This window comes from Aptenodytes patagonicus, chromosome 2 (genome assembly GCF_965638725.1).
Source record: "Aptenodytes patagonicus chromosome 2, bAptPat1.pri.cur, whole genome shotgun sequence".
Taxonomy (NCBI): domain Eukaryota; kingdom Metazoa; phylum Chordata; class Aves; order Sphenisciformes; family Spheniscidae; genus Aptenodytes; species Aptenodytes patagonicus.
Window position 1 is genome coordinate 52,509,798 of NC_134950.1, and position 21,818 is coordinate 52,531,615.

General features: G+C 40.4%; 1 protein-coding gene across 1 annotated transcript in view; it reads right to left on the reverse strand.

Moving 5' to 3' along the window:
• LAMA3 (laminin subunit alpha 3) overlaps positions 1-21,818 on the reverse strand; it is a 122,209-nt gene that overhangs the window by 31,586 nt on the left and 68,805 nt on the right. Inside the window, exons 36-44 of the mRNA XM_076329830.1 lie at positions 19,968-20,112; positions 19,038-19,178; positions 17,494-17,658; positions 14,389-14,490; positions 13,341-13,424; positions 12,152-12,385; positions 6,910-7,023; positions 3,043-3,152; positions 1,071-1,151 (exon numbers count right to left, since the gene is read on the reverse strand). Coding sequence (XP_076185945.1) covers positions 1,071-1,151; positions 3,043-3,152; positions 6,910-7,023; positions 12,152-12,385; positions 13,341-13,424; positions 14,389-14,490; positions 17,494-17,658; positions 19,038-19,178; positions 19,968-20,112 — 1,176 coding nt within the window. The remainder of the gene's footprint in view (positions 1-1,070; positions 1,152-3,042; positions 3,153-6,909; positions 7,024-12,151; positions 12,386-13,340; positions 13,425-14,388; positions 14,491-17,493; positions 17,659-19,037; positions 19,179-19,967; positions 20,113-21,818) is intronic.

Genomic DNA, 21,818 nt, shown 5'->3' on the forward strand with positions numbered 1-21,818 from the left:
CAAACAGACTGGTCTGTGATCCCACCAGAAAACACATATTAAGGAGGATCATACTGCAAGCACATGTTGAGATTTCAAACAGCAATGGCACCGAATGACATTATCACCCTTCTGCTGGGTGATACCTCCTCTTGCCATCTGCCAGCAAAGCAGTCTGTGCGAGTGATCCCTAAATATTTTATAGGTAAAATATATTGTCCAGACTGGCTAGCTAATACTCCTAGAAGGCACTCTGTTGTAAGATCTATAGGGGTGGTAATGCGTGATTAAAGGGCCATGATGAGCAGCTGAGGTACAGCTAGATCTGGAAGAGAAAATCTGTCTACAACCTGCAGCTTAGATGTCAAAGGTAACAGTCTTGAAGCACAAGACAATGTGCTACTGGAGGTACTGTCTTCAGGTGAGACATCATGACTTACTGGCCTCAAGTTTCCAAACCAGATAACACCACTCCATTATGCTTAAATTCCCCCTGGATTTGAAACTCAGTGAAATTGCTTCCTCTGCCTGCCTGAAACTGCCATGCTGTTCCTCTTGTGCTTTGCCAAACCACTGCAATCTTCCAGCAAAAGAGATGGCTTCAGCGTTGTGTTTGTACACTCTACCTGTGGAGCACATCAGAATGACTTGGGATGAAGGGTATGGTGTTAATGGGGTTGCTGTTGGATAACTACAAACACTGAAGCACCATCAGGTACACTGGAGGAAACGGGAAAATGTTTTTAACTTGAAAAGGGACAAAGTAAGTGGGAATCATTATTATCAGAAAGAGTGCAGGATAAGGCAAGGCACAGGGCACTTAGGCAAAGAGGCTGACACTTCTCTTTTGGTAAAAACTGTGTAGTCACTAAATAGGCTGTGGAGAATTGTTTACATTTCTTCAGGGAGTGTTGGGTTTACGTCTAGAATTATACTATAGCACCACACTATAGCAGCTGTTTATATAAATAGATACTCCCTAAGTGTGTGCATACTATGCATGTGCATACATCCATATATTACCCAATACAGACGTACCTCCTTCTATGGTACCTCTCAAAAACCTTGGTCTTGAGAAACAAGTCACTTACCGTTCACAACGAACTCCAGTATAGCCTTCTTTGCAGAGACACTGAATTTCTTCGCCATTTGCCACACAGCCAGTTGCAAATCTTTGTGAAGAAGCAAAAATATTATTGTGAGCACATCATCAAATAGGTTTTACACTCTAAAGGCTAAGCTCGGCTAAATGACTTTCAGATTAAAAAGTTTTTATACCACTAAATTACTTCTCAGCTAATTTAATTGCCTCTAGATAAATTGCTGTGACTAATTCTTTGAAGTTTCATAATTTTCCTCTAAATTCTTTCCTTGGACTAAAAAATAATAATTTCCTGACCCTCTGGACTGAGTATAATAGTTCACTACCCAGAGGAATGCCTAAATAAACCTTAATAGTGATGCTGTAAAATAAAACAAGCCTGGGTAGCTATTTTATCTTACTATGCAAGAATCAATAGCCTATGCTAGACAACATTTCCTCTTGTTTGGATAGCTTTTTTTTTTTATGGATGGAAACATCAGATGATATTTTCATGTAGCTAATATTGTTTGAGGTTTTTTTTTAACCAAGGCAGAATAGAGTTGTGCACCATTTTGGGGAGCTCTAGAGTATATCTGGTTAACACAATGAACATTTTTGTCTGCTCTTTCTAGCAAACTCGTCTAGATTCACATTTCTCTGGGAGGTAAAACCATTATTTGGCTGATGTTTGGTAAGGAGAAGGCAAGAGGTGAAGCGCAGATAAGCCATGTTTGCTATTTCCAGTTTTTAACCTATAAACAGCTGGATAAAGCAAGTCTGTGTACCAAAGATAGATGTCTGCACTAAGAATTACATATAATTTGACTAGGTGGAAAATTGTCAACTCCAATAATGCCAGGTGAGGTGCATTTCCTATGTCAGGAATGGCATTTACCACCCTAATGTGCAGCTATGAAACTGCACAGGTTTATGGTCTCCCTAGCTATTTCAGCACTCTTAAAACAAAAGATGACTAAAAATATGTTCAGTCAGCCTCAGGCAAGCACCTGCAGAAGAGGCCAATGCTGTCAAAACCAGATCTATCAGAGAGTTCTCTGATAAATGAAAAACGTGTCTATTGTCTGCTAGTGTAAATCTCTTACTTAAGGCTACCTGGTGTAGCCAAGCAGCTAATGCACCTGGCAAATACTATGTGGTGCCTTTAGCAATTTATAGCTTAGTTTTTTTTAAAAAAATCTGTTTTTATTTAACACATTTCACATTTCAGAACTGACCAATGATGACAAACAATGTGGCTAAACATACAATGCATTTAAAATGCAGTTTACTGCCCAATTTTAAAAGCCTGGCAACCTCATTAGAGCCAAGGAAATTTAATTTTTTCTAGCTCAGTATGTTTGCACTTCAAACGGAGCTTCCACCTGAAAAGCAACCATACTCTTTCAGAAATCTAGATACACGCTTAAGAGCTTTACTGTTTTTATATTATTTTTGCATCTTACTAAATTTTCTGAATTCATATAAAAGGCTTGTTTCATCGTTGTCACTTATCTCCTAGCCGGAGTAATGGTGTTAAACGTGAGACTAAAGGTAACTTACATCTTGCATTTCAGTAAACAAGATATAGATTCTGGATATGCCCAGTAAGGGAAAAGACTTCCATCCTGTACTTCTCACTACGAAGGAGTTACTGGTGGTTTCGTACATAAGCCCATCACAACTGCCTGGGGCTCCCCCAGGGGATGAGCAGCGTGCCTTTGTGGTTCAGAAACTGAGTGAGAATTGGAATACTCAGCTTATTAAAAAAGGCAATGCCGTGAGACAGAGCACCAAGTTACTGCTGGTCTGACATGCCTCAAATGGGTCTGATGCCCCACCATATTGGATGATATGAGAATACAGACAAAGATCATTATTCTCCTATGGTAGCAGGGGTTTGGGTTGGGTTTTTTTTTTCTTTTTTTCTTTTTCCCCTCCCCTTTACCCTCTGCTTGACTACTCATGACCCTTTACTGTACCTGTTTGTATAAGGGCAAGGACACACCCGACAGGAACCTTGAGTGGCATCTCCAAAATAACCATCTTTACAGCGCTCACATTTCTCCCCAGCAGTATTATACTGACAGTTCTTAAAAAGGAAACAAGCGAGACAGTTAACAGTGCTTTACCACACAATATGGCTTTATTATTATTTTTAAAAAAATTATAGCTAATCTACTCAGAGGCTATGTTCTTTCCCTTCCACATAATCAAGCATTTACTGCCAAACTGCCTTCACAATCAGGATAGGTTGATTCCAGTCATTCTCTAATTGTAGAAAGCACAATTTGCTCACTATTGTGGAAAAGCAACAGGTAAATAAGCGGCATTAACCATATTTTTAAAGAAATTCAGTCAGATGCGTAGTTTGTTAAGGAACATTCCATTAATGAACTCTCTATGTCTTGATATTTCAATTAAAAATCACTGTGTTTAAATGAACTTTAGATTTTGCATTTTAACACTAATTAGAAGGCAGATATCATTTAAAAGCATGCAATTAATTGAGCCCAAGTACATTCTTAAAAAAATCCCATGAAATTAATATAAAAAGTGTTTCTCGTAGTAGATTCAGATTAGAATTGAATTTCATGTACTTTCCCCACTGTATATGTAATTTGTATTTATCTGGGGTAACTAGAATAAATAATGAAAAGCAAAGGCTAGGAAAACAATTGAAACTGATACAACTGAGCCACTTTTTCCATGATAAAACTGTTTATTCCTGGTGCTGTCTAATTGTCACACACATTTGGTTGGACTCAATGATCTTAAAGGTCTTTTCCAACCTAAATGTTTCTATGATTCTACATTTATACATTATGGGAAGAGGATGAGCAAGTTGCTTTTGCATTACCTAAAGCGATACTAATTTAAAATAGAAGTTGTTCAAATACATTTTTGAGCAGCCATAAAGATTCCATGTGACGACCGCTCAAGAGGCATTAAAGCTCCCAAGTTCTAAAACTGTTTTCTTCAATGTGCAACAGACTGATCCAGTGTCCTAGAGTTGAGGGTGTACTAATAAAGTGAAAGATGGAAAAAGAAAGTGGGAAATTGGCTGGAAGCAGTCACTGAGCAGATTGCACTCCCATTTCATGGACTTTGATGGCTTAGGGCTACGGTTGAAGGCCCTACTACCATGTTTTGCACCAGAGGGGCATTTTTCCCTACAAATGAGAAACAGTTCTGTCTCTCCCATCTCCTCTTAGACTCCATTCTCCTCCACTTTTCTTCACACCCAGATTCCCTCAACCACATCAACAGCCCTTCCCTCAGACTCTGCACGTAGTAACCTCTAATTGGTTTTCATTTTGGTTAAAGAATTAAATTTGTGGCTCACTTGTGAAAGGTTCTGGGAAAGAACAGGAAAAGCTCCAGTTCACATATGGGCCATTTAACTAGAGGAAGCTGAAGTAATATGAAGACACTATGTTTGTAAAAGGAACCATTTTAAAATGCAGCCTCTATAAAAGCTGAATATACTCCTGCAAAAAGCCCATGGAAAATTCAGACTGTTTCTGAATAATTGCTGTAAATTTTGATAATCCTGAAGAATAAATTAAACTGCAAAAAGAGTAAAAAAGAGGTATTTAAAAATATTTGTCTTGGTTTCATCTTGGAGCAACCTCCTCCCTCCCCCCCCCCGCAGTTTATCTCCTGGCTTTTGTTTTGTTCACTCTGTCTATAGAAACTGAAGCAATTCCATAGTTGCTGAAGAAAGTTTAAGATATTTCACATATAAGCCACTCCGAATGTGCCATGCTGTTCCTCTAGCTATATGGCATAGAAGGACTGGCGAACATAATCCCGTACTCCCGAGGCATGGTGGAATGAAGCCAAAGCGGCAACTCCCTCATGGGTCTTCCTTCAAGTTCCACAGGGCCAGAGACACCCCTGGAGTCACAGCATCTCCAAACCATCAAGTATTGCAAACTCTGAAAGGAAAACTCTCAGCTGACTCCACATGCACCCATATGGTACAAGGAAGCCAGAGTAGAGTGTGTCAGGGCCACAACAGAAACACCTATGTACGTGGGGTTACGTGACATGAGACAACATGTCATGGGATGAGCAAGTCTCAGCACCATGCTGCTGCTGAGGGAACGTGCCTTTCAGGAGGAAGGGCAGGGACCACGAGGACACAAAGCCTGATTAATGGCAGAGGGCCGGCTTTTCCCTACACACGAGAACCAGTTCATGTGTCTTCTCCACCTCCTCCTGCACTCTGTTCTCCTCCACTTTCAGCAGCGCAGCACTGCACCCCTCTCCTTCCACCAGCACACAGCAGGATAGCTATCACCCGAGCTGGGGAGGATTGCACTGCTGCCACAGAGGAAAGAGTCAGCCTGGGCTTAGCCTCACAAAGCCTTCTCTGGAAGCTATCACTGGAGAGAAGCTGACATGTGAAGGTACTGGGGTCCAGTGCTCCAGGTGAGCAGGAAGAAGGAGGCCAAGTGAGCCAGCTTTGCACTTTGGATATGAAACTTGACAACTCCACACTGGGAAGCCTCCTTGTTTTCTCTGCACCACTGCAGGTCTTTGTCCCATGGCTCCTCTACAGAGAGACAAACTTGCTCCTTATTAGGTGGAGGCTCATGATGGAAATACAGGCCCTCTGGGCTTTCATTTTTCACCGCATTATCCTGGATGACTTTGCTTGCCCTAAATTTTGTCCCAGGGCCAAGTGTTGATTTAGCTCTAGCTATCTGAAAGTTAATCCAGCTGTGACAAGGAGGGGACAAAGAGAAACCTAAAGCACATACTTCATGAGGTAAAAGTGAAATTTGCTTTTTTTTTCCCTTTATAATTTTCATCTGAAGTAAAACGTCCTCGTCTTTATAGCTCTGCTGCAGCACTTTCCTGTCACAGCCTGCCCTGCCTCTCCAAAGCAGCAGCCTGTAAGTCATCCCCCAGAATGGGCTGAATTGGTTTATAGTTTCCATTAAAGCAAGAGGGTTGGTTGAGACAAAGTCAGGGGGAATGACATAACGCGCAGGAATGCACCGCAGGCGGAACGGATGCAGCACGAACAAGGAAGAAATAACAGAGAAGACAGACCATGAAAGATGTTGGCAAGGTTCTTGTTTACACAGTAAGTGAAAAATTAGTAAAGTTTTTAAGTGGGAATTTTTCAGAACGAACCGTTCAAAGAAGCGTCAGGGATATAAGCTGGAGAAGCACAGTCGGCCAAATGTCACACTTGCATTGCTACGAGGGCTGATCCATTCCTATGAGGCTGCTTTGGGTTTAATACAGTGTGCCAGGAAGCAGAATCTGCCCCACTGTATCTTCTGTAACAACTGAAATTTTCTAATTAATCTAACTTTTATCCCCTTTCTCTCATCTTATTTACTCCATTTTTTTTTTAATCCATCTAGCTGTAAATTAAGATTAGTGGAGATTTAGTGATGCTGATTAAACAAGAGATTCTGCAAAAGCTATGCTATGCGTTATTGCTCTGTCAGTGTTGGCAAACCCTAGTATATATGTATAAAACTAAGGACTGCATATGCCAGGATAAGAACCCATATTTATTATAAATAACTGCAAACACTTACATATGTGCTCATTTGGTGACTTTTTGCACCGTGAGCTAGCAAAAAATATACGGGAAAGAAGGAAACAAAAACAAGGACACAAATTATTCTAATCACCCACAGTTATGTTAAGCATACATGTAAGTGTATGCAACTTAGGCTCATTAACAGTACAAGATGTAGAGAATGAAGCATGCAAGGATTATTTTTAGTTGCTAGGAATTTAACAATACTGTATAGTGCATACTGCTGTAAGGTAAATTTTTTTTTTTCAAATTAATTTCTTGAATGTTAGGATTTACTTACAATACATTTTCCAGTACCATCTTGACACCTATTTGAATTTCCATTGCAGTTGCAGGGGACACAGCGTCCAGTAAATAATCCTTTATTCTCACGATAAAATCCAAGGCCACATTCCTAGACAGTAAGAAGAGAGAAAAAAAAAATAGTTTGTGTTGGTGGGAAGAAGTTTTACAGGTTATGGGAAGGGTATTTTGAAATTGTTTGCCATTTCCAAGGAGTAGTGAAGGTGTGCATTTCCTGGCAAGCTCTTCTAAACCCATATTATTGCTTAAATAATAAGTATTTTAATGCAACGAATGGCAACAAAGAATGGAGCTGAAGAAGTTTCAGCCTAAGCATCTGAACCCTGTGCTCTACACCTTATGGTAGTGGGGATTTCATCAGTTTGACTAACCTCTGAGCAAAACACATTTCCTGTGGCTATGTACAAAGGTGTAGAATATGACTTTTAAACTACAGAAAAAGATTTGGATATAGATTCTTACTACAGTCTTCTCAAAGAAGAATCCTCCTGGGGGCTATCACAACTCAAATGAAGCACATGATTGGGAAAAACCAGTATGGATTCACCAAGGGCAAATCGTGCTTGACAAACCTGATCACCTTCTACAGCAAAGTAACCTGCTCGGTTGATGTGGGGTGAGCGGTGGATATTGTCTACCTGGATTTCTCCAAGGCTTTCGATATGGTTTCCCACAGGCTCCTCCTAGAGAAACTGATGCGTTACGGTCTAGACAAGTGGTCTGTGCAGTGGGTGGGGAACTGGCTGACAGGGCGCACCCAGAGGGTGGTGGTAAATAGCTCCTTTCCAAACTGGCAACCTGTCACAAGTGGGGTCCCCCAGGGATCAATACTGGGCGCAACACTGTTTAATATCTTCCTAAGTGATCTGGATGATGGGATCAGCGTACCCTGATGAAGTCTGATGATGATACCAAACTGAGTGGGGGAGTGGACACTTCGGACGGGAGAGCCACCCTGCAGGAAGACCTGGATAGGCCGGAAGAGTGGACTAACAAGAACCTTATGAAGTTCAGCAGGGACAACTGTAAGGTCTTGCACCTGGGAAAACATAATCCAGGAGTGCAGCACAGGCTGGGATCTACCCTGCTGGGGAGCAGCTCTGTGGAAAGGGACCTGGGGGTCCTGGTGGACAACCAGCTCAGTATGAGTGAACAGTGTGCTGCTGCGGCAAAGAAAGTTGGCAGGATGCTGGGTTGCATCAACAAGGGCATCACCAGCAGAGAGAAAGAAGTCATTATCCCACTCTACTCAGCACTTGTCAGGCCACTCCTGGAATATTGTGTTCAGTTTTGGTCCCCGCTATACAAAAAAGATGTGGACAGGCTGGAGAGAGCCCAGAGAAGGGCCACAAAGATGATCAAAGGACTGGAAGCATGCCACATGAGGAAAGGCTGAGAGAACTGGGTTTATTCAGCCTGGAGAAAAGAAGGCTTAGGGGAGACCTTATCACCATGTTCCAGTATTTAAAGGGTGGCTACAAAGAAGATGGAGACTCCCTTTTTACAAGGAGTCACATGGAAAAGATGAGGGGTAATGGGTACAAGTTACTCCTGGGGAGATTCTGATTGGACACAAGAGGAAAATTTTTCACAATGAGAACAGTCAGCCATTGGAATAATCTCTCCAGAGAAGTGGTGGATTCCCCAACATTGGACGCTTTTAAGATTCGGCTGGACAGGGTGCTGGGCCGTCTTGTCTAGACCGTGCTTTGGCAAGAAAGGTTGGACCAGGTGATCCTTGACGTCCCTTCTAACCTGGTATTCTGTGATTCTATCAACATACAGAAATCTCACATGTTAGCTAGCAGTTACATGAAATCTTGATATTAATTTAACTACGATGTATTCCTTGGAAATAATTCTAATGAGATATCTCTTACATTAATTCATCATGACTTCCACAATAAGTCTACCTAGAGCTATACAAAGCCATGCTTAGACAGAGCTAGGTGATACAGCAAAACACACAGCTGTCTAATTTCTAAGTACGTACAGGCTTGTCCTGGAGACCCGGGAAGCATGAGAAGAACGTTCAGCTATTGAGGGCACAGAAGCAGGAGCGCAGCCTGTCATATCAAAGTCGAGTTTAAATAAGGAGCTGAACCAGAGGAAGATTATGAATGAAGCAAGAGACATGAAGTTTGTTAGCCTACACCAGGAAGGTAGTAACTAGTATGTTAAAACCAGGTTCTTGCTTGGCATGGGCAGGGAAAGCACAAGGATAGGGAAAGTATAAGGAATTCTTCCTGGGCATGGAGCCTTCCCGTATACAGACTAATTCAAAAATTCATGCCCACCTTCTCTGCTCACCATCCTCCTGGCACACCAGCCACACCAAAAATGACCGGACATTAATTCTATCCCTTCTATTCCCTAGCTCCTTTTCACTAGTAACTAAGCTGGTGTGGTGCAAGGAAGATCAGAGGCTGTATGGAAGCGGGGAGAAAGCAGTGCTCCCCATGAAGCAAATGCCTCCCAGGTTCCTGCCTCCAGCAATGTACTTCTGCGCTGTACCTGTACCTCACTTGTACCTCACGTTAGGGGCTGGCCCCAATGACATTCAGAAAACAAGTGACAGTTGAACTTCAAAGCCATAAATCTTTTCTCATAGCAATTGCACCATCAAGACTGATGGGACTAATCTGAAGAGCAAAGGGTTGGTGTCTTAAATCATGTTCCAGTGGTTTGAGGTGTAAGTATTTATGCAGGGACAGGATTAACCAGTGAATTTATCAACCATGTAACTACCAGAGAAAAAAAAAATTCACCTCTCCCTAAGCAGATCCCAAAAGGAATATTGAGTTATTGCTGTTTAAACAACAGTTGCTAGTGGCACCTTTGCCTTCTTTACATGTGGGATAAATGAGAAGAAGAAAAAAAAAAGTCTGCAGAATACTAGTATCATCAACAGCTTTTGATACTGACTTCAGTGTGAGCAGGAACTGAATTTAGTATAGGCAGTTGAAATTTTTCAGATACATTTTTAAAAGGGTGAATATGTTCCTTGAACAACAGGGAGCCAATATACACAGCTTCTGAAGAAATCAGGGCCTGAAATACATTAAACAGCATGACTAAGTAAAATATAGGCTCTAATGCATACAAATTTTATTTACTGAAAGTCTCTTTTTGGAGAGCAAAATGAATCACTCATTTTAAAAATATATCCAAATGCATTTGGAAAAAATCTATGCAGCTTTTTGTTTTTCTATTCATGCTGTCCTTAAAACAACACATTTGGAATACACGGGCACTTTGTTTTTGAAGCAGCATTCATGATACTGAGAAATTGATTCCATACAAAGATAAAGCTCTAGGCACTTTCAAGTGCTTAGGAGTTCAGGCTGACTGTTTTCAAGTAAACAAGGATTTAAAAGAAACTTGTTGCACATGCTTTTGTTAGGAAAGTACTTAGAGATATAAGAAGATTAGCCTTCTTATTACTTTTATGTTAAGTAATTTAGGAGTTGTTATCAAGTTAGTTCATTTAAAAAGAAAGAGAAAGAAGGAAGCAAGCGAGGAAGGGAAAATGAACAAATTACCTGTCTCAGGTAAAAATCCCTTTGAACTTGTTGCTGCTGACTCCTCTCCTGAAGGTGAGGATACGACAGCCTCTGTTGCATGCCTTGTGCTAAACAACACCCCAGGGCTACTAACGTGACAACCAGCCATCCTACATTCCTCGGCCTCTGCGCTTGGGCCATCGTTTTACTTTAGCTCCACTGCGAACATATGCTGCTATCCTTCTGGCGCTCGCCCCTTCTCTTATACTCTCCCTTCTTCTCCAGCTTCTGACTCAAGATTAATGAGGCTCTGTGCTGTGATGGGCCCCACCTTTAAACTTTATACATGAGTCAAGTTGTACAGCACACATTACCATTCCTGAGGTTAACAAGTAACCCCGCAGTTCCTGTAGCTCAATATATACCTAAGTCGGGGTGTGGCAGGCATCACCTCCTCCCCACCTAAGGCAGCCAGACAGAGCTAGGTGATTAGAGCAGTAAATCACTGCCTGACTAATGCTGCATAAACATAAGGGGCTTACGAACTACCCAGGTGAGTGTCTTGATCACTTCCTTTGGCTATGTATTTCCACTAGGTTATATAAAAAAACCCAACACCTTAGTTTATAAAGGCAGTATGTTGAAAGCAATGGGATGGTAGTAGGAATTTCGGTCAATGCTCATCAATTTGCGTGTGGCACAGAACATCAAATGTGTGAAAAAATAAGTTTCTAGAAATATTTCCAAAATGGTATTCGACAGATGATGAAGAGCTGCCCTGAGCAGTGGATGCACACACGAGACATAAGCCAACGGTAAATGTTGTTTTGTTCAGTCTCTCTGCAGCTGCTCCGGTCTAGATATTACTCTTTCACTCTCATTTCAAAAACGTTTGCAAGGTTAGTACAGCAATTGCTGCTTTATGGTAACCCCAAACCATTTTCTGAGAGAATAATTCCGCTTATTTTGTGCACTTTGTACACCGCTTATCTCTCCGGTACTTTATTCTGCTGCCTTGGGTGCTTACACATGGGAACAGTCAAGCTCTAAGCTAAGCAAAGTGACAACCAAAAGAATTACAGCTACAGGAACAGCATCAGGGACAGGATATATAACTGCGGCTGGGATTTCACCATTCTTCAGGTAACAGTATTACTTTGCAATGTTTACATTATCTTTCATAAGAGTATCTCCAAATATTTTTTTCAAATATTTTAACTTCAGCTTTCAAATATTTTCCTATAAAAATAGGAAAAGTGTTAAGTCACTCTGTGAAAATAGGAAAGTATGCAGAATTGCCTAGGTTCAGGTTACTTCCCTTGGACCTTGTCATGCATTTCCCAGATAAAACAAGGAAACTTGTCTGCGTGTAGGGTCTCACAGACTTTGATCAAGTCAACTCTGACCTTCCCTCCATTCAAGTAAGTGTCAACCGAGATTATTCAGCCTCTCGTAGGGCATCACAGAAGAATCCCTCATTATAGTGCCTTACGTATGTAAAATGACATTCACAGTTCCGCAAAAGCAATCATGAGTTGAATAACCCCACAGTGCTTCTTAGACAGTGAAAGTATTTGAGCCATTGAAAGAGCACAGGCTTACAAGAAGCACGTTTAATTACTTTAATAACTAGCCTGTTCCTCTAAGTAAACCAGTATGTATAGCTGTAGGCAAGACAGAAGATAATGGTACAGTATGGAAGCAAACGCTTCCTACCTGACATGAGTCACCAGCGTACTCCGGAGGGCAGGAGCATGTCTCTACACTGTATGCAATGCTGCTGCTGCTTCCTGCGCTGGTGGCTTCTTCCAGCCCAACCTCACCAAGGGTTAATCGCTGAGTCTCCGTGAAGTAAAGGCCTCTGATGTGTAAGCCATCTAGTCTAGACAGGATTATCATCAGTTCTTCTCTGGATACAGGGTTATTGCTGCTGGCATGCCTGAAGTTTCCCTGCACATTAAGGGTACAAAATGAGCGCAGCCCGGCTGCTTCTTAAAAAGAGCATCTGCAAAGAAGACAGGATGACAGAAAAAGGGAGAAAACCCCCATGGAACAGACCTCTGTAGTGCCAATTGGTGGGGGGTGAAATAGAGGTCAGGAAAATAAATACAATTAATGTAAACACAGGATAGGTGGGTAAAGGAATAATGAGCATAGAAAGGGATGTACCCTTCACTTTGCAAGGTACAAATAGCTTTGAGGTATCGAAAAGTGAAGAAGCATATAGGTTCTTCTTCAGTCATCCAAATTTCTTTGAGGTATCGCCCACCAAACCATAAAAGGGTGGAGGAAAATGCTTTTATTTTTAAGAGTAAGCAAAGTCCTAGAAATCCAGTCTTTGAGGGCTGCCTTCACATGCTTTCTTGTTGCTGATAGACACAGCATTACTGAAAATGGAATCTGGCTTTTTTTCCTATATATGAGACAGAAATAAATAACCCAGCTTGACCTTCTGAGGACAGATTTAAGGTAGGAATAATCCCTGCTAAATTCACCTGCCTGAATGTTGGACACCCACCTAGCTACCAAACTGGGTAGCTAGACACCAAGGAAAACAGATAACAGTTCATTCCACCTCTATTAAGTACAGTCTGGGGCTGCGATGAATCATCTTCCACTGATGACTGATTCAGTATTACTCCACTGGCCCTGGAGGGAGTGCTAAGGGCTAAATTGGACCCAAGGTGCCTAACTTAGAGGTGCTAAAATTAGGTGGCATGAACCAGAACCTACGTTCAATGTGGCAGTAAAGAGAGAGAAAAAATGTTTATATTTAAGGTCTACAGTATTTAAGTTTATATTCATTAACATTATCAAGTATTCGGTATTTCTGCACGTATTACCCGCTTATTTTTTATGTGCCACTGGGAAGAAAAGGGAAGGCCATTCCATTTTCATTTCTTACCTCAACTAGCTGCACACGGCCGTAATATTGACGGTCAGGCAGTGGGTTGTTGGGATCCATATAAACAACTTTCATTTGCTGGCCCTGTATGAGAATGAGGATATAACATTGCCATTTCACTACTTTTTATGGTAAAGTGTTCAGATGCAATAAAATTTGGTAAAGCACATTAATCCTGTTTCCCTTTGGGGAATTAACACTAAGTAATCCTAGGAAAACTGTATGTGATTTTGTCAGCAAAGTGGTATAGCAAGCACTGTGTTCTAGTGTCAGCAGGGTTTTCACTGCTTTTGCCTATTAACAACCTTGCTTTCAAATAAAACACTAAGAGAATTACATTAATGCTGACCAATTTTCACAGGAACTAGTTATTACTTTTGAGTAAAAATGTTTTTGCATTTTCACTCTCCTTTGCATCCTGGTGCACAAACAACTTTGGATACTACTGTAGTACTTTATGAGGCATGTTTCCCAAGAAGAATCCTAGAATACTGAATTAGTATTTCTGATGGTCTGAAGAAACAAAACCACCCCCTTAGGAACTTCAACAAACAGTAGAAGATTTCAATTTTCGCCCTAAAGTGATTAAATTAGAAAACTGTTAACCTAAAATGCATTTTTACTTCAGTCCCTTGAAGCCTTATAATTATGCTTAATTTTATGCTGAAGAAAATTCTCACAGAAAATGAGATTAATTACACATGGAATCCAGGGCATATTTTGCAGAGTCGAACCTATACTTGTTGACAAATGTGCAAGGCATTAATTAATTTTTTTCCACAGGTGCACTTTACAGAGAAAATTCTGTTTTATCTTTTTATTTGTTCTCAAGTCAGTTATGCTTAATAATATGTTACTTTGGCAACAGAGATAGGTGTGTTGATGGCTTTGAGCAAAATGCAGTAAAATCACTTTTACAGAAATGCAGCAAGTTGCTATAAAAGTTAAGCACACTATAGGAGCAAAATTTGCCATGGTTGTCAGGTAGCAGAAAAAAATCATGGTATTGTTACTGCTTGAAAGAAAAAAATAGTATTTCAAAACTTACTGTTAGTTGTATATCAGGTCTCTTATCCAGAAGAACCATGCCCTCACTAGGTAAACCAAAAGATTTCACTTGGTAACTTAGGAAGCCACCATACGAAGAAAGCTATAACAAGATGCACAAGACCAGAGATACTTTACTGCACTATTGCTTGATATGAATATAACTTTGTATTCAAGTTTACCCCGTTTTCCAGCACTGTAAATAATGTATTTACTCTGTGTTCTTTAGTCCAAATATGAAAATATGTGCTGCTTGGAAGAAATTACTTTAAATTTTGTTTACTATGTGTATCTGACATCACTTTTTGAGCAGTGCCTGTTACTGTTCTCTGGTAGGTTACCTGCATTGGGTTTTTTTTTCATACCCGGGATCATACCATCTGTGGTCATGGAGAAATCACACGTTCACATGAACGTTGTTCTTCCCCAGACTCTACAGAACAGATTTGGCTCATCAAGAGCAGATGTCAGACTGACAGTGAAAGTGGTGGTGAACCCCATGAACAGCCATGGATAAAAAGGAGAAGTCAGACTAAGCATGTTTAAAGGTGGCCTTCATAGGCCAGCATTTTCTAACCTTACTACAAACATGAATCTAATCAGGAAATCTTTGCTCCACCTTCTGGAAGACAGGACTTCCACTGATATCAGCTCTGTTGTAAACAGACCGGAGCTGAAACCACACTTCTTTTGGCTCCACTATAGGTGACCACAGGTGGCCTCAACCCCAACCAAATACATACGCTGCTGCCCAAAACAAAGACTTAGGCAAGTATGTTCGAATCATCTGACAAACTGCTTCCCTGGGTCGTGTATAAGTGAGTCAGTTCAAAACATACAAAGAGGAAAAGAAGCTCCAGGGACAGCCTAGACAGTTTTTCTTCCAAGAAGAGCCTAGAAGGAAGGTTTGTGGGTACTAGGTGAAACCAGGTGTTTTGCCACAGATACACTACTTTGTTTTGCACCCCTTGCTGTTTGCCCTTATAGCTTACGCTTGGTTTTGACATGGGAGGAAGAACTGCTTTGTCAGGTTTTGGCATTCTGCAGGTAAGCACCAGCCTTCGCTCTACCCCTTTCCATATACTTTGATGAATTACAAACAAAACACAGACTTCTCAGTACTAAACGCGTTCCTTGGATCACAGGGCTGTAATTAATGCTATTATCTTTAGCCAACTGCATTTTCAAAAGCATCATTTGGAACATTGGCTATATTTTGCCAACACAATCAAAACGACCCTGTATAAATAATTTTTTTTCAAAAACATAAGAAAATTCAAATTAGAGCTAGTTTCCTGTTTAACACACATTTTAGGACTGCACCATATGACAGGCTGTTATGTTACTGCTTTTTAAATTTTTTTTTTAAATGGAAAAATATTGGTGTTATAAACTTCCTCTGTATTCTATATGTACAGTACTTATTTTCTAACATAAAGAGTGGTCTATTAAATAGAATGTTAAAATACACAAGAGCAGAAAATGGAGACGATGTGATCTGAATTTCTCTATGACTGTTAGTTCCTGCACTGCTATAGATTTTATATTTATAGATTTGCTACATTTATATAAATAAAATTATTTATATATTTATAGTTGCTCTTCCCTTTTAACTTTGTAAACAAAAGATAGAGAGAGGAAAGGAAATATACTCTGCTAAATATTAATGTTCCAGTGGAATTAGTTAAAAGGTTTAAGGTAATGGAAAACAGTATTTATACCCTCATCATAATGAAAAATGTCTGGAGTGATCTTGTTCACATCTTCCAAAAGAGGTGCTATCACTGGAAGTAGACCAAAACCTGGCATTTTCAGAATACAATAAAGTAAATGATTAGTAAACTTATGAGCTTGTAAAACCAAGCATCAAGATACCATTTTGGGGGGGACTTTCACTACTGCAGTATAGCCAGTGCTAAAATACACACTTACACACAGTGTACGGTAAAAGCAGGTCCAAAAATAGAACTATTTTATTTACAGTGTTGTCACCATAAATAAAAGCAAGTCATGGCATGCCTAGTTAGATACTGTGACATGCAACATAAAACTCATAGCACTGTTTGTAATAGCTGTGTTTAAAAATGGTTATTGCCTTCTTTATATTGTTATGGGAACAACAAAAGTCCTTCTGGTTTAACACTGTAGTAGATAAAGTATGCTTCACCGTGAACTTTCTTTGAAAAAGAATTTGTGGACATTGAAACAAGAACCTCTATAACATTAACAAAAAGCACCCTAACTAAATGTGCTGTTCAACTGAAAGATATTTACCCCCGAGCATAGGAGAGCAGGGTGAAAAATACTGCTCTAGTCCTTAAAATGGGGACTAAGAGGAACTTCAAAAATTGTACCATCTTTAATGCTCTTGTGTCTAACCCATTTGTTTTCACTTGTGTGACAGCAGGATTGCACCTGAAAAGCCTGTGTGCCCTACGACTGGCTAGTAACCATCGACACTGTCAGAGCTGCCAACAGGGAGAACCTGGGGCTCTGGGCCTGCAAGGCACCACTAGCAAAGTCCCCCTGGTCAGCGTAACCCCCAGGCTGAAATGCTGATAGGTGTTAACCGTGAGCAAGGGCCTGCCCCCATGCATGAGCAGAAAGAGCAGCAAGCAGTTCAAAGAATACAAAGGTTAGAAAACCAGGTGTTGCTCTTCCTAAGCAACATATCGAAAGCAAAAGGTTGGGGTTTTCACGTGCCACTGAGCACTTAATCACCTTTTATTCTTTTGGAAATCTGTTCAGGAGGTACTCCAGGGAGTCTAAAGGATATTTGGGCACATTGGCAAGCTCTATGTGTTCTGGGTTTCAGAAAAGCGGCTGAAGGTACCAGCTCCCTGAACCGTAGCTTCTGACCATGCTGTTCACATAAAGACCTCCCTGGCACCCAGCAAGATGATTAATTCTGTATTATTGGTTACAATTTTAACATTGTACTCAAAAGTCAAATGCTGTGATTCCTAGCATGTCAGGGAAGAGAGAGAAGAATCTCGTGAGGGAAGAGACAGAAATGTATCTAAGAAAAACAAGGAGACTGTTTATCAACGATGCTGGCAAAAAATGAATACGTGCTATTAAAACAGATGAGCGAGGTGTCATTTACCTTCTCTCCCAGGTAAGAGGGCGGTGCTTTCCAGTACAAACTATGCACTGAAGCAGGCAATTCTTGAACATCAGCCACTACACTATTACTGACTGGATTGAAAGTGACTGGAATGTCAATATTTTCATCCACTGCCTCCAAGCGCCAGTTCCTCATGTCCACAAACTAATGAAAATACATAAAGGAAACAAAAGCTTGTTTCATCCTTTATTAAACTTTACCAGCACCAAGTAATGAGGAGAAATTGTTTAGCCTCTGTAATTCCCCAAGCATGAACTTCAACCCCTTCAGAGCCAGCCTAAAATCTTTGCTCAGTGGAGGTTGCAAGGACCTCAAAAGAGAGCGTAAGTGGGACAGATGTGCCAAAGCTACTTGGGATGCAGGCATTTGGTTTGTCAGCTGCAAACTGAATTCTATATTCAGTCACATGAAGGCATAACCCTTCTGGAGGTGACTAGGAGTTGTGTACACAAACTCAAGGACATAATTGGGAGGTGCTTTTTTAAATCCATTCCAAAATCAAACCAAGGACAGTAGCCTAAAAGACAAAGTGGTACGTTAACTGGGAGGGAGGGGACACGGCAGGATATTTTGGGTAGGCAGGCAATGTAGCCTAATATTCTGGCTCTTTAATAATGCACATTTTATGTTCATGGCTCTTGTTTCATGGAAGACCATACATCCTGTTATTTATCATTATGCTGGGGGAAAGAAAGTATCATGCATACGTATGAGAACAGTTCTGTGGTAGGTTGACCTTGGCTGGCCAGAGCAATAAAACAAAGATAGACATGTTTTCAGAACCAGTCTTTGGTAAGGACAAGTAATCACTAGAGGAAATCTTCCTAAAGCAAATGGAAGTTTGCTACTGACTTTACTGAGACCAGATTTTCATCCTTTGTGTGTAAACAACAAAGTGCCACAATCTGGATTGTACCGAGTCTATGTCTAAGCCTAAAGTCCTCGTCCACCATTCTAGGGCTCTGCTTCTCACTTTGCTTTCTCTTGCATTGCTTCAGGCAGTTGTTCCTTCTTTTTCAGTCTTCAGCCACCTTACCATTCAATTATGCTACTAAAAATCTATCTTCTCCTTTTCTCACCCTTGATGTCATATCTTTTTTTATAGGGAGGGAAGAAAGACAATTTTTACAATCTCTGTGGAATCTGTCACACGTTTCTTAGGTTTCAAAATGCACTTATGATATAGACATGTAAAATGACATGTGCTTATCAATGCATCTTGAAGGAGACCCTTGACTTTAGTGACAAACCAGTGACTGAAGATAAAGCAATGGAAGGCCAGCTCAACTTCAGTCCAACTAGTGATTTGTAAACAAACATGAAAATAGCCATTTCTGCTGAAAGGCACTTTCAGACCACCTAAGTCTTAACAAGGCTGCACTAAATCTGCACGATTGCTTGCAGAATATTGCTCATCCTCAGAAACTATTAAAATATGTTTTCAATTTTGGAAGAAATCTGGCATTTCCTTAATGGAATAAATGCAGGTTCGTGAGAGCAAAGAAAAAAAATATTGAATACACCTTGGTTCTACGACGATTTGTGCTGCGACAGTTGCTGGTTGCCCCAAAACAAAAGCAAGAGGTGCATCCCTTGGGATTAGAAGGGTCCAGATAAAAGGATCCTGGTCGGCAAATATCACATTCTGCACCTTCAACATTCTCCTGTTAAGGCATAGTTGAAAGAAATCTCAGAGTTTTCCTTTTGGTTTTGGTGAGGCCCCCAAATCCTCCTGCACATAAAACAAATCTTCTGAAAGAATATTTATTTAAATGTATGGAAACATGAATGAAAACGTGTGATTGCCTGGATACACCATATTCCAAATGCAAATAAAACTGACTTCTTGGAGACTGTCTTAGTTATGAGCTGTCTTTCCAGTTTATAAAGTGAGCCATTGAGTAATAAATATTAGTCAGAGACAGCTGGTAACTTCCCTGCCAAAACCCTCCTGCTGGCTTTTCCAACCCTACAATATAAAAGGTCACTTGTGAAAGTTCACATTTATCACATTTAATTATGCAGATCAGAACAAAAGAAGATTTCCTGGATATAATGATGTGGTGAAATGTCAACCGACATAATATGGCTAAAAAAAGCATAGGACCTGGTTACCATCCAAAAGTCAAGATGCAGATGCATAAAGCGGATCTGTGCAGGGTACAGACTGCTTCAGTGAATCAGTGGACATCTACTCTGTAGCACTGTAACACCCTGCGAAGCCTAAGACCGCCTGTAAAACTGACAGATACTGAACTCATTAAAAAATGGCATTTAACTGCTACCACGATGATCTGTGCACATACCGCGAGGTGTGATGGTTTCATACAGCTGCATTTAATTCTTACTGAAAACTTAACGATAAACTCACTTCATTCACCCCATTAAATACGAAATAGTCACTGGTGTGCAAACAATGCTTGTGAATGCAGAAGTAATTTGATTTATCTGACCTTACAGAGACAAATTCCTGTCTGGGGATCGCAAACATCTGGTTCTGTTCCATCCCTGTTACAGTTACACGGCACGCAGTTTGGGAAACCGTAAGTACCAGGAGCACACTGATCACACTGCCGTCCTTTTATTCCTGGTTTGCATCTTTATCAACAAACAAACACAGAGGAGGGAGTCAGTAAGGGAGGCAGGGACGGTGCGAGGAAGGGGAAATTAAAACAAAAGGCAGGTGGATCTTTGAAGTGATTGCATGGCTATGACACAACTTCATGACTTCCACGGAGAAACAGCAGCAGGTTAGTATTGTTCTCAGATTCGAATGGTGAGATGTTTTCTGTGGTCATGGAACTGATTAGGAACGGATTTGATTTTGAAGGATATAAATGCTCACAATGGAGTTAGACTTCTGCAGCTGTTCAGTGCTTGCAGTGCAGAACCACTGTCTCTATACACCAAAATGTGAAACATGGCTGTTGTACACAGGTAAGCGGAGCTGGAAGACTATTTATAGCTGGAGGATGTGACTGGGCATTTCTCAAGGCACTCACCTGCTAACAAAAAGGTGGAGAATCCCAGGCATATAAATAATTATGGGGACTTCAACCTGCCACAAGGCTTGGGTTAGTTTACAACTGTTCACAAAGGATAAAATCCACTTTGCTCACAGTGAAGGCTGAATGCCTTGGATTTACTTAGGTGAAGTACAGAAGATGCAAAAAACACCACCAAACTATGAATAAGGCTTGAGATAAGACAGAACATCTTTCAGCGGCAGCAGCTATTTCATCCTACCTCTACAACAAACTTGCACAGACCAATAAAACTAGTGAAAATGTAGGTCGGATGATCCCTCTTGCTTCTGTCTATGCTGGCAATGTCTGTACCAGCCCAAAGGAGGTTTCAAGACAGTAAAGATCCATTGATAAAGAATGTCTGCCACCACCACCATCCACACCTTTACGTTTTAGTTGTCATAAGATAATTTTTAAAAGCCTCAGCAAGTTGGTGGAGTGTCCTTTGGGTCTCAGCACCAAATTTATATGTGCACTAGCACTACAAATTTAAAGGAAATAAACAGTTAAATTATGCGGACAAGGTAGACTGCACTTCATGTAATATATGAAAGCAATCACTCAATTCACCAGACAATGGGCAACGTTTCTCAGTCTCTCTGAATGCATTACCACCACCCCCAGATAACAGGAGCTGGATGGGGACTTTGAACTTCATGTAATCCACAGAAGGAAAGGTATTAATCAGAACGTAGTAGTTAGCTATATACTTCAGTAAGCAGTCCAAAAGTATTTGCTAAATGTCAAGTTTTGCTTCAGAATTTTTAGCAGTAAGCTGTCGTTTCTTTGATATTACCAATTAGGCTGCACATGAAAAATACCACCATTGTAATCAGGCAATACAGCTATTCACCGAAACGGAAAAACCTAACTATTTCTGCAAAAATTATCCTCAATTTTACTCGAGTAGAAATATCCTAAGCCCTTTCTTTAAAGTATTGGGTTTTAGTTGACTGAAGTATTTATTTGATTTATTTTTGCATAGTATTTATTTTTATTTTATTTTGTATTGTATGGGGAAAATGAAAGCAGAGACTAATGAGATTGAGAGTGCATCAGGAGATACAGAATATCCTACACTTTAATGCTGAACCCCAACTTCCACATATGAAAATTCCTGTTTTGTCCTTGGGATAAGACAATTACGCACTTCATATGAAAAGGACAGACTTAGGAAAATAATTTAAATTCAGGAAATAATACGAGTATTCTCTGAAAATGAGTATTCTCTGTCATATTTACAGGATTAATGGCAGAGCAGGAAGTATCATATTTCTC